The sequence below is a fragment of the Phyllobates terribilis genome, unplaced genomic scaffold (assembly GCF_046119375.1).
Source record: "Phyllobates terribilis strain yellow unplaced genomic scaffold, ASM4611937v1 Scaffold_4__5_contigs__length_816908805, whole genome shotgun sequence".
In the NCBI taxonomy this organism is placed as follows: domain Eukaryota; kingdom Metazoa; phylum Chordata; class Amphibia; order Anura; family Dendrobatidae; genus Phyllobates; species Phyllobates terribilis.
The window spans coordinates 215,760,402-215,773,574 of NW_027362764.1; the positions used below are offsets into that span (position 1 = coordinate 215,760,402).

The 13,173-nt window shown below is 49.2% G+C and overlaps 1 protein-coding gene across 1 annotated transcript in view; it reads left to right on the top strand.

Moving 5' to 3' along the window:
• LOC141265246 (collagen alpha-4(VI) chain-like) overlaps nt 1–13,173 on the top strand; it is a 429,350-nt gene that overhangs the window by 281,690 nt on the left and 134,487 nt on the right. The window contains exons 27-28 of the mRNA XM_073678073.1: nt 12,378–12,440; nt 12,703–12,765. Of these exons, the coding sequence (XP_073534174.1) occupies nt 12,378–12,440; nt 12,703–12,765 (126 nt within the window). The remainder of the gene's footprint in view (nt 1–12,377; nt 12,441–12,702; nt 12,766–13,173) is intronic.

A 13,173-nucleotide genomic window follows, 5' to 3' on the forward strand; every position in this document is an offset into this window, starting at 1 on the left:
ATACCATATTTCCAAATTAAATTGAAATTATGAAATAGTGGTACAATTGAGGCCTGTTAACCTCCCTTTTCCTTCTCATTAGTCGTCTTGCAAATACACTTATACTTGCAGTTGAGAGTAACTTAAAGTCCATCTATTGGGGATTCACAAGCAAAAAACTTTTCCCCTAAATCTTTACTTGTAAAATTCATTAATTATATAGGTTTACACAGTTAGGTACCTTAAATTAGGTACCTTAAAATTTCCATTATCATATTCCTAATGCATCAATAAAGCTGAAAAAGATGGAAAAAATGGCATTTTTTAAGCCTCTCCAACTTTATCTGGCACTTGTAGAAATTTTACCATGATCTGAAAATTTAAGATGCAAATCAGACTTTTTTTCTGACTATGTGCTGCCTGACAACCCTTTTTGAAAAGTTGGTGGTTGTTAGACAGAGTGAGTCTAGCAAATATTGTGCCAGAGTATAACTCATCTATGACTGGCACTGTGCCGACAGCAGAGAGAGAATTAGACAGTTGGCAGAAGTCACGTTTCATCATTCTCCATCTCAAGCACATTCGAAACCTAATTTAGATGGAGAACTATTTGAGCATGCTGGTAAAATTCTGCCAGTTATACACAATCTTTGATTGGCACTTCAATGTATCCCAGTTTTTGGATAGATATAGAAAACAGCCTTGTTGGATTAAAGGAGTAGTCTGTGAAGTAACATTTCATAGGATCGGTGATAAATATGTACGGGGTGGAACTGTTAGGGGGACGGTTGCAAACAGTTTTATTAAATAGGAACGCAACCGACCCCGGGTCCGCGATGCAGCCTGGTGGACTGCTGGCGAACACCTCCCGGGTGGAAAGGGAAGTAACCAACTAAAATGAGAACCCGTCCGTGTCAACAGCACACAGAACCGGGTAAAGCGGTACGCTCTATCTCCGTTAACTGCACGGAGGATGAGCGTCCGGTGACGCACCTACAAACTACCTAAGCCCTTCGTGTTACTGCACATGGAAGAGTAAGACGGTTCGCACAATCTCCAAGAACCGCAGGGAGACGTGCGACCGGGGAAGAAGCAATAGCCCTGTCTTCAATACAGGCGCTACGCTATGGGAGTTGGCGCTAGTACAACGGTTCACACAATCTCCAAGAACTGCAGGGAGATGTGTGACCGGGGGACAAGCAGTAGCCCTGTCTTCGATACAGGCGCTACGCTATAGGAGTTGGCGCTAGTGTGCGGGTGTGATTCCAGCCGGGTATTAGAGCACTCAGCCGGCGTGCTACCGGACTGAGCCGACCCGCTCAATATGGCTCTTCGAGGAGCTCCAGAGGTAAGCGTGCACACCACAAACAACCAGCTCAAATGATCTGAGCGCGCCACCATGTTTGTGGGCGGGCCTTTTAAAAACTAAGCCCTGCCCCACTGTTGCACCATTGGTGACGTCACCCGTGACCAATCAGGCGGTGCCAGGTCACCGGATCAGCTGGTTCCTGAACCACCAATCACGGTCCGCCATGTCACGGGCATGCTTAGTGCAACGCATCTTGGACTTAGGCTGCCGGAGCCCTGACTCCCACCGCAACCTATACTTAATAGAGCTAGGCACAAACCCCCAAGCTACCACTTGCACATCTCGTGCACTAGCTAGACGTTGGGACTGACGGCGATGCTGTGCAACATCAGCCCTGGCTGGACCTGAATGGGAGACCACTGAATCCACTGATGATTCTGAACCCCTTTCAGATCCAGCAACCGCCCGGCGCCTAACTTTATCTCCCCCACCACTTGACGCTCATATTCTTCAATGAGAAGGGGAGAGTGAATATGGTCCACGGGTTCCCATGAACGATCCTCAGATCCGTGGCCCCTCCAGTGTACGAGGTAATGTTTTTTCCCATGGACCATCTTGGACCCCACAATCGCCTGCACCTCAAAATCATCCCCCCTGATGTCAGGAGCAGGTTGGGGTTCCGAGAATTTTGACAGGCGAACCGGCTTAAGAAGTGACACATGAAACGTGTCGTGAATCCTCATGTGTCGTGGCAACTGTAGCCGGTACACTACGGGATTTACCTGGGCTAAAATTCTGAATGGACATAAGAAACGGGGGGCAAACTTAGCGGATTCTCCACGTACTCTGATATTCCGAGCTGTGAGCCACACTTTGTCGCCCGGCGAGAATACGGGGGCCGGACGGCGATGAGTGTCAGCCGACTCTCTCATCCGATTCTTGGAAGCCAATATAGCCTCCTGGGTACGATCCCAAACCTCCCGAGCCTCCAGAGCCCAATCTCTGACCCCAGGTTCCACAGAGGAAACCGGCATAGGGACCGGGACTCGCGGATGTTGCCCATTATTTAGGAGGAACGGAGTCTGACCTGTGGAATCCGCCACTGCGTTGTTCAGGGCAAACTCAGCCCAGGGTAGCAATATCGACCAGTCATTCTGGTTGGCCGAAACGAACTGGCGCAAGTATGTCGCAAGCGTCTGGTTAGTGCGTTCCACCAGGCCATTAGTCTCCAGGTGATAGGCAGTAGAGAGATTCAGTTCAATGGAGAGCAAGTTGCACAACTCTCTCCAGAACCGGGAGGAAAACTGTGGACCCCGGTCACAGACAATTCTATCAGGCATTCCATGGAGACAGAAAACGTGATGAATGAACAGTGATGCCAGAACCCGGGAAGAAGGAACCCTGGACAGAGGAACCAGGTGAACCATCTTAGAGAAATGGTCAGACACCACCCATATTATCGTGTTTCCCCGGGACTTAGGTAACTCAACAATAAAGTCCATCCCTACCAGCTCCCAAGGTCTATCCGCCACGGGTAACGGATGAAGAAGACCAGCTGGCCTCTGACGGGACGGTTTATTTCTCGCACAGGAGACACATGCTTGGACATATTCCTTAACGTCTTGGGACAACCGAGGCCACTAATACTACCGTTGGAGAAGCTCCGTGGTATGTCTGACCCCAAAATGACCTCCGATCTTAGAGGTATGTGCCCAAGACAGTACTTCATTCTGTAAATTAGGAGGAACGAACGTCCTCCCGGGAGGAACCTGGTTTAGGGACACTGGAGCCACCGTCCGCATACATTCTGGGGAACAATAAGCCGGGGCTCGTCCTCGTCCTCAGCCGTATCCATAGACCGGGACAATGCATCCGCCCGAGGATTCTTCTCCCCTTTTAAAAAATGAATGGAAAAATTGAACCGGGAAAAGAAAAGAGACCACCTGGCCTGCCTCGGGTTAAGACACTGCGCCGTCTGTAGGTACGAAAGGTTTTTATGATCGGAATATACCACGAAAGGATGTTTAGCAACCTCCAAGAGGTGCCTCCATTCCGAAAAAGCAATCTTAATAGCCAGTAATTCTTTGTCACCAATCGTATAATTTTTCTCTGCTGGAGAGAAGGTCTTGGAGAAGAAAAAACATGGCCTTGTCCGACCCTGCTCATTCTTTTGAGAGAGAACCGCTCCTGTTCCGACCGAGGAGGCATTGACCTCCAGAAAGAATGGCTTATTCACATCCGGGCAATGGAGAATGGGAGCTTTAGAGAAATAGGATTTAATCTCCCGGAATGCCTCGGATGTCTCCTTAGACCAAATCTTGGGATTGGCACTCTTCCAGGTTAAAGCGGCCAGAGGAGCCACCTGTGTGGAAAAATGTGGTATGAACTGCCGGTAATAATTAATGAAGCCCATAAAGCGTTGTACCACTTTAAGAGAATGAGGCTCCTGCCAGTTCTGTACCGCTACCAATTTTTGTGGATCCATAGCCAATCCCTTACTGGATATGATGTAGCCCAGGAACGGTAATGACTCTCGTTCAAACTGACACTTCTCCAGCTTACAATATAAAGAATTTGCTCGCAAACATTCAAAAACCCTGCGAACATCCTCTCTGTGTGTGGAGAGGTCCGGGGAAAAAATAAGGATATCATCGAGATAGACTACCACGGAAGATAGCAGCAAATCCTGAAAGATATCATTGACAAAATCTTGAAAAACCGCCGGGGCATTGCATAATCCGAAGGGCATAACGAGATACTCATAATAACCATCACGAGTATTAAAGGCAGTTTTCCACTCGTCACCTTCACAGATTCGCACAAGATTATACGCCCCTCGTAGGTCCAATTTAGTGAATATGTTAGCCCCTCGCAACCTGTCAAATAGTTCAGAAATCAGGGGTAGAGGGTATTTATTCTTGATGGTGATAGCATTTAGTCCTCTATAATCTATGCAGGGACGTAAATCACCCTCTTTCTTCTGAACGAAGAAAAACCCCGCTCCCGCAGGAGAGACTGATTTTCTGATAAACCCCCTAGCCAAGTTCTCTTTGATGTAGTCAGACATGGCCTGGGTCTCAGGTACAGACAGGGGGTAAACCCTACCGCGAGGAGGCTCCGCACCAGGAACCAAATCAATAGGGCAGTCATACTGTCGGTGAGGAGGAAGAGTCTCAGCAGCCTTTTTGGAAAAGACGTCCGCAAAACTTCGATATTGCTCAGGTAGAGCGGACAAGTCAGGAGACGGTTCTGAGACTACCCCCCGAGCAGCTGTGACCATGCATTGGGGCACACAATCCTTACCCCAGGAAGAAATCTTCCCTGTATTCCAATTAATATGTGGAGAATGGCGACCTAGCCATGGCAGACCCAATAGCACCTCATCTAATCCCCTGGGGATAATAAAGAAGGATATAACCTCCCGGTGACCCTGAGGAAACGACATGGTGAGGGGGGCTGACTGGTGAGTGATTTGCGTGTCCAGCAGAGATCCGTTGACCACCCTGATGTTCATTGCCCTTGGCAGTAACTCCAGAGGAATGGCATGCCTCTGGGCCAATGTAGATGACAAGAAATTGCCATCGGCTCCAGAATCCACCCACGCCTTGGCAGTAATCATGGTGTCTCCGAAGGACAATGTCACCTCATACAGTAATCTGGAGGACGAAACCCCTGAATCTAACACACCTCCTCCAACGGTGGTTAGACACCCTCGTTTCCCAACTGCTTGGAAACCTTATTAACGGGGTACTCCAAGGGATGTGCAGGTTGGGAACGAGGGGGCTTAGACTTAGTCCGGGATATGTCCATAGCCTCAGGCTCTGGGTTGGGAACCGTGGGTTTGGAGATGGGCCTAGAGAAAGCAGGTGCCAACCGAAACCGAAGTCTGGAACCCTCCAGCTCTAGCTTGCGTTCTGCATGATGCAGATCTATTCGGTTAGCAAGTGTAATTAACTCTTCCAGATAGGTTGGGATCTCCCTGGTAGCTAGTGCATCTTTAATATGCCCTGCCAGCCCCCTCCAAAACACCGGGATCAGCGACCGCTCAGCCCAATCCAGCTCAGCCGCAAAGGTTCTGAACTGGATGGCATAGTGACTGGCGGTGCCCGAACCCTGGCTCAACGCAAGAAGCTTGAGAGCCGTATCATGCGTAACCTGAGGCCCCAGGAAAACACTTTTTAAGGTCTTAAGGAAAAGACCTGCATTAGCCACGACAGGGTCATTCCACTCCCACAGTGGAGTAGCCCACTCCAGAGCCCTGTGGGAGAGCAACGAGATGATGTAACCCACTTTGGCTCTTTCGGAGGGAAATCGTGCCTCCATCATCTCCAAGTGTATGGAGCATAAATTAATAAAACCCTAGCAAAATTTACTGTCCCCAGAAAATTTTTCCGGAAGGGCAAAGCGGGGTAATGGAGCACTTGCAGTGGTCGCAGCCGAGTTAATCATATTGGCTGCTAGAGAAGTCGCCTGAGTAGCCACTGCAGTGGTATCAGCAACCGGGACAGCTTGTTCCAGAGATCTAAGTCTGGACTCTAGTTGCTGGATATAGCGCTGCAGCTGCTGATGTTCGGCAAGACCCTGGCGCTCAGATACTGTTAGGGGGACGGTTGCAAACAGTTTTATTAAATAGGAACGCAACCGACACCTGGGTCCGCGATGCAGCCTAGTGGACTGCTGCCGAACACCTCCCGGGTGGAAAGGGAAGTAACCAACTAAAATGAGAACCCGTCCGTGTTAACAGCACACAGAACCGGGCAAAGCGGTACGCTCTATCTCCGTTAACAGCACGGAGGATGAGCGTCCGGCGACGCACCTACAAACTACCTAAGCCCTTCGTGTTACTGCACGCGGAAGGGTAAGACGGTTTGCACAATCTCCAAGAACCGCAGGTAGACGTGCGACCGGGGAATAAGCAATAGCCCTGTCTTCGATACAGGCGCTACGCTATCGGAGTTGGCGCTAGTGTGCGGGTGTGATTCCAGCCGGGTATTAGAGCACTCAGCCGGCGTGCTACCGGACTGAGCCGACCCGCTCAATATGGCTCTTCGAGGAGCTCCAGAGGTAAGCGTGCACACCACAAACAACCAGCTCAAATGATCTGAGCACGCCACCATGTTTGTGGGCGAGCCTTTTAAAAACTAAGCCCTGCCCCACTGTTGCACCATTGGTGACATCACCCATGACCAATCAGGCGGTGCCAGGTCACCGGATCAGCTGGTTCCTGAACCACCAATCACGGTCCGCCATGTCACGGGCATGCTTAGTTCAACGCATCTTGGACTTAGGCTGCCAGAGCCCTGACTCCCTCCGCAACCTATACTTCATAGAGCTAGGCACAAACCCCCAAGCTACCACTTGCACATCTCGTGCACTAGCTAGGCGTTGGGACTGACGGCGATGCTGTGCAACATCAGCCCTGGCTGGACCTGAATGGGAGACCACTGAATCCACTGATGATTCTGAACCCATTTCAAATCCAGCAACCGCCCGGCGCCTAACATTATCTCCCCCACCACTTGACGCTCATATTCTTCAATGAGAAGGGGAGAGTGAATGTGGTCCACGGGTTCCCAGGAACGATCCTCAGATCCGTGGCCCCTCCAGTGTACGAGGTAATGTTTTTTCTCATGGAACATCTTGGACCCCACAATCGCATGCACCTCAAAATCATCCCCCCTGATGTCAGGAGCAGGTTGGGGTTCCGAGAATTTTGACAGGCGAACCGGCTTAAGAAGTGACACATGAAACGCGTCGTGAATCCTCATGTGTCGTGGCAACTGTAGCCGGTACACTACGGGATTTACCTGGGCTAAAATTCTGAATGGACCCATGAAACGGGAGGCAAACTTAGCGGATTCTCCACGTACTCTGATATTCCGAGCTGTGAGCCACACTTTGTCGCCCGGCGAGAATACGGGGGCCGGACGGCGATGAGTGTCAGCCGACTCTCTCATCCGATTCTTGGAAGCCAATATAGCCTCCTGGGTACTATCCCAAACCTCCCGAGCCTCCAGAGCCCAATCTCTGACCCCAGGTTCCACAGAGGAAACCGGCATAGGGACCGGGACTCGCGGATGTTGCCCATTATTTAGGAGGAACGGAGTCTGACCTGTGGAATCTGCCACTGCGTTGTTCAGGGCAAACTCAGCCCAGGGTAGCAATATCGACCAGTCATTCTGGTTGGCCGAAACGAACTGGCGCAAGTATGTCGCAAGCGTCTGGTTAGTGCGTTCCACCAGGCCATTAGTCTCCAGGTGATAGGCAGTAGAGAGATTCAGTTCAATGGAGAGCAAGTTGCACAACTCTCTCCAGAACCGGGAGGAAAACTGTGGAACCCGGTCACAGACAATTCTATCAGGCATTCCGTGGAGACAGAAAATGTGACGAATGAACAGTGATGCCAGAACCTGGGAAGAAGGAACCCTGGACAGAGGAACCAGGTGAACCATCTTAGAGAAATGGTCAGACACCACCCATATTGTCATGTTTCCCCGGGACATAGGTAACTCAACAATAAAGTCCATCCCTACCAGCTCCCAAGGTCTATCCGCCACGGGTAACGGATGAAGAAGACCAGCTGGCCTCTGACGGGACGGTTTATTTCTCGCACAGGAGACACATGCTTGGACATATTCCTTAACGTCTTGGGACAACCGAGGCCACTAATACGACCGTTGGAGAAGCTCCGTGGTATGTCTGACCCCAAAATGACCTCCGATCTTAGAGGCATGTGCCCAAGACAGTACTTCATTCTGTAAATTAGGAGGAACGAACGTCCTCCCGGAAGGAACCTGGTTTAGGGACACTGGAGCCACCGTCCGCATACATTCTGGGGAACAATAAGCCGGGGCTCGTCCTCGTCCTCAGCCGGATCCATAGACCGGGACAATGCATCCGCCCGAGGATTCTTCTCCCCTTTTAAAAAATGAATGGAAAAATTGAACCGGGAAAAGAAAATAGACCACCTGGCCTGCCTCGAGTTAAGACACTGCGCCGTCTGTAGGTACGAAAGGTTTTTTATGATCAGAATATACCACGAAAGGATGTTTAGCTCACTCCAAGAGGTACCTCCATTCCGAAAAAGCCATCTTAATAGCCAGTAATTCTTTGTCACCAATCGTATAATTTTTCTCTGCTGGAGAGAAGGTCTTGGAGAAGAAAAAACATGGCCTTGTCCGACCCTGTTCATTCTTTTGAGAGAGAACCGCTCCTGTTCCGACCGAGGAGGCATCGACCTCCAGAAAGAATGGCTTATTCACATCCGGGCGATGGAGAATGGGAGCTTTAGAGAAATAGGATTTAATCTCCCGGAATGCCTCGGATGTCTCCTTAGACCAAATCTTGGGATTGGCACTCTTCCAGGTTAAAGCGGCCAGAGGAGCCACCTGTGTGGAAAAATGTGGTATGAACTGCCGGTAATAATTAATGAAGCCCATGAAGCATTGTACCGCTTTAAGAGAATGAGGCTCCTGCCAGTTCTGTACCGCTACCAATTTTTGTGGATCCATAGCCAATCCCTTACTGGATATGATGTAGCCCAGGAACGGTAATGACTCTCGTTCAAACTGACACTTCTCCAGCTTACAATATAAAGAATTTGCTCGCAAACATTCAAAAACCCTGCGAACATCCTCTCTGTGTGTGGAGAGGTCCGGGGAAAAAATAAGGATATCATCGAGATAGACTACCACTGAAGATAGCAGCAAACCTTAAAGATATCATTGACAAAATCTTGAAAAACCGCCGGGGCATTGCATAATCCGAAGGGCATAACGAGATACTCATAATAACCATCACGAGTATTAAAGGCAGTTTTCCACTCGTCACCTTCACAGATTCGCACAAGATTATACGCCCCTCGTAGGTCCAATTTAGTGAATATGTTATCCCCTCGCAACCTGTCAGATAGTTCAGAAATCAAGGGTAGAGGGTATTTATTCTTGATGGTGATAGCATTTAGTCCTCTATAATCTATGCAGGGACGTAAATCACCCTCTTTCTTCTGAACGAAGAAAAACCCCGCTCCCGCAGGAGAGACTGATTTTCTGATAAACCCCCTAGCCAAGTTCTCTTTGATGTAGTCAGGCATGGCCTTGGTCTCAGGTACAGACAGGGGGTAAACCCTACCGCGAGGAGGCTCCGCACCAGGAACCAAATCAATAGGGCAGTCATACTGTCGGTGAGGAGGAAGAGTCTCAGCAGCCTTTTTGGAAAAGACGTCCGCAAAACTTCGATATTGCTCAGGTAGAGCGGACAAGTCAGGAGACGGTTCTGAGACTACCCCCCGAGCAGCTGTGACCATGCATTGGGGCACACAATCCTTACCCCAGGAAGAAATCTTCCCTGTATTCTAATTAATATGTGGAGAATGGCGACGTAGCCATGGCAGACCCAATAGCACCTCATCTAATCCCCTGGGGATAATAAAGAAGGATATAACCTCCCGGTGACCCTGAGGAAATGACATGGTGAGGGGGGCTGACTGGTGAGTGATTTGCGTGTCCAGCAGAGATCCGTTGACCACCCTGATGTTCATTGCCCTTGGCAGTAACTCCAGAGGAATGGCATGCCTCTGGGCCAATGTAGATGACAAGAAATTGCCATCGGCTCCAGAATCCACCCACGCCTTGGCAGTAATCATGGTGTCTCCGAAGGACAATGTCACCTCATACAGTAATCTGGAGGACGAAACCCCTGAATCTAACACAGCTCCTCCAACGGTGGTTAGACACCCTCGTTTCCAAACTACTTGGAAACCTTATTAACAGGGTACTCCAAGGGATGTGCAGGTTGGGAACGAGGGGGCTTAGACTTAGTCCGGGATATGTCCATAGCCTCAGGCTCTGGGTTGGGAACCGCGGGTTTGGAGATAGGCCTAGAGAAAGCGGGTGCCAACCGAAACCGAAATCTGGAACCCTCCAGCTCTAGCTTGCGTTCTGCATGATGCAGATCTATTCGGTTAGCAAGTGTAATTAACTCTTCCAGAGAGGTTGGGATCTCCCTGGTAGCTAGGGCATCTTTAATATGCCCTGCCAGCCCGCTCCAAAACACCGGGATCAGAGACCGCTCAGCCCAATCCAGCTCAGCCGCAAAGGTTCTGAACTGGATGGCATAGTGACTGGCGGTGCCCGAACCCTGGCTCAACGCAAGAAGCTTGAGAGCCGTATCATGCGTAACCTGAGGCCCCAGGAAAACACTTTTTAAGGTCTTAAGGAAAAGACCTGCATTAGCCACGACAGGGTCATTCCACTCCCACAGTGGAGTAGCCCACTCCAGAGCCCTGTGGGAGAGCAACGAGATGATGTAACCCACTTTGGCTCTTTCGGAGGGAAATTGTGCCTCCATCATCTCCAAGTGTATGGAGCATAAATTAATAAAACCCCAGCAAAATTTACTCTCCCCAGAAAATTTTTCCGGAAGGGCAAAGCGGGGTAATGGAGCACTTGCAGTGGTCGCAGCCGAGTTAATCATATTGGCTGCTAGAGAAGTCGCCTGGGTAGCCACTGCAGTGGTATCAGCAACCGGGACAGCTTGTTCCAGAGATCTAAGTCTGGACTCTAGTTGCTGGATATAGCGCTGCAGCTGCTGATTATCGGCCATGTTCGGCAAGACCCTGGCGCTCAGATACTGTTAGGGGGACGGTTGCAAACAGTTTTATTAAATAGGAACGCAACCAACACCTGGGTCCGCGATGCAGCCTGGTGGACTGCTGCCGAACACCTCCCGGGTGGAAAGGGAAGTAACCAACTAAAATGAGAACCCGTCCGTGTTAACAGCACACAGAACCGGGCAAAGCGGTACGCTCTATCTCAGTTAACAGCACGGAGGATGAGCGTCCGGCGACGCACCTACAAACTACCTAAGCCCTTCGTGTTACTGCACGCGGAAGGGTAAGACGGTTTGCACAATCTCCAAGAACCACAGGGAGACGTGCGACCGGGGAAGAAGCAATAGCCCTGTCTTCGATACAGGCGCTACGCTATCGGAGTTGGCGCTAGTGTGCGGGTGTGATTCAAGCCGGGTATTAGAGCACTCAGCCGGCGTGCTACCGGACTGAGCCGACCCGCTCAATATGGCTCTTCGAGGAGCTCCAGAGGTAAGCGTGCACACCACAAACAACCAGCTCAAATGATCTGAGCGCGCCATCATGTTTGTGGGCGGGCCTTTTAAAAACTAAGCCCTGCCCCACTGTTGCACCATTGGTGACATCACCCGTGACCAATCAGGCGGTGCCAGGTCACCGGATCAGCTGGTTCCTGAACCACCAATCACGGTCCGCCATGTCACGGGCATGCTTAGTGCAACGCATCTTGGACTTAGGCTGCCAGAGCCCTGACTCCCTCCGCAACCTATACTTCATAGAGCTAGGCACAAACACCCGAGATATCACTTGCAAATCTCGTGCACTAGCTAGGTGTTGGGACCGACTGTGATGCTGTGCAACATCAGCCTTGGCTGGACCTGAATGAGAGACCACCAAATCCACTGATGATTCTGAACCCATTTCAGATCCAGCAACTGCCCGGCGCCTAACAGGAACACAGCTGCTGTTTATCTCCTACGAATAAGTCATCGATTGTTGATTACTGGACAAACCCTTTAACACCAGATAATCAACATTTATGGTATAAATTGAGGAGTTAGTGCTCTAGGAGACATGTTTAGAAACTATGCTATCATTTCTTTCTCGCGGAAATTCAAACTCCTAGAAATTCAAAATACATCCTTTATAGTGCAGAGATTGAACTGTTGTGAACAATCTCTGGGGCATTGATCCTGGCAAAAAGTATGCAAATTGCTGCTCTCCAGAAAGCTGTCTCTCTAGAGGCACTTATAGGTAGCTACTCTGTAAGTCAATCTCAGACCCTTTAGCGAGCCTAAAAGATATCTTGGCTTATTATGCAAAACCAGAGACTGGTTCAGAGTTGTTGGTTCTTTTCAGAACAGAGGATTCTGGTCAGCTGTGTGAGATGCACATTACACCGACCATCATTGTTTCTGTACAGCAAGTTAAAGTGTTTCTCAAGTTCTCAGTATCTAGATGTAGGGAAATGGTATGTCTTATGTACTTTTTTTTTTTTTGCAGGGAACGGCAGGTGCTGTTGGAGCTCCAGGTTCTCCTGGGAATGCTGGACCTAAAGGCCTAAAGGTAGGTTTTCTCTGAGCAAAATGTACCAGAATTCTGTCTCAAATCATGCCAACAAACTGTAGAACAAATGTATTTTATATGCTCATTTAAAATCAGTTCCCATCAAAATTGTGTAAGTGGTAAGCTCAGCATAGTCCAGCTTTGAGTAATATTTCATACAATAGTGATAACATTGTTAAACCTCCTTGAATTTTATTTAGTTTATTATAAATTACAGCTTTATTAAAGCTTATTTATATTGTATGTTTCTTTTAATTTTCAGGGAGAAATAGGAGACCCTGGAGAGAAAGGTGACAGCGGAATTCCAGGACGCAGAGGTTTGCCTGTACGCACCTTCAGTTTAATCCTTAATGTCTTGTATTCTATTTTTAAAAATCTTGGACCCTATTCATCAAAGCTTTCCCACCAGAATTCTGTCTTAAAAGCTTTGAAAAGTTGCAACATTTAGGCCTAACTTGGAGTTAGCTAAATAGGCAAATAGGCTGAGCAGGGACGGGTTGGGGCGGTTCTGTATGCCAATAATCTCAAGGGAGATTTTGGGCATAGAGCAAGGAGGTGCACACAATTTGTCAGATGCTCCAGATTCATGAAGAGGCATGTACCTATTCTTGAATCAAAAATATTTGATTCCAACATGCCCCCTCATCAAGATCAGCGTGAATAATGCCGGTCTTGCTGAATTGGGCCCCTAGTGTGTTATGGTATGTGCATACCATCATCATATTTGAAGTAG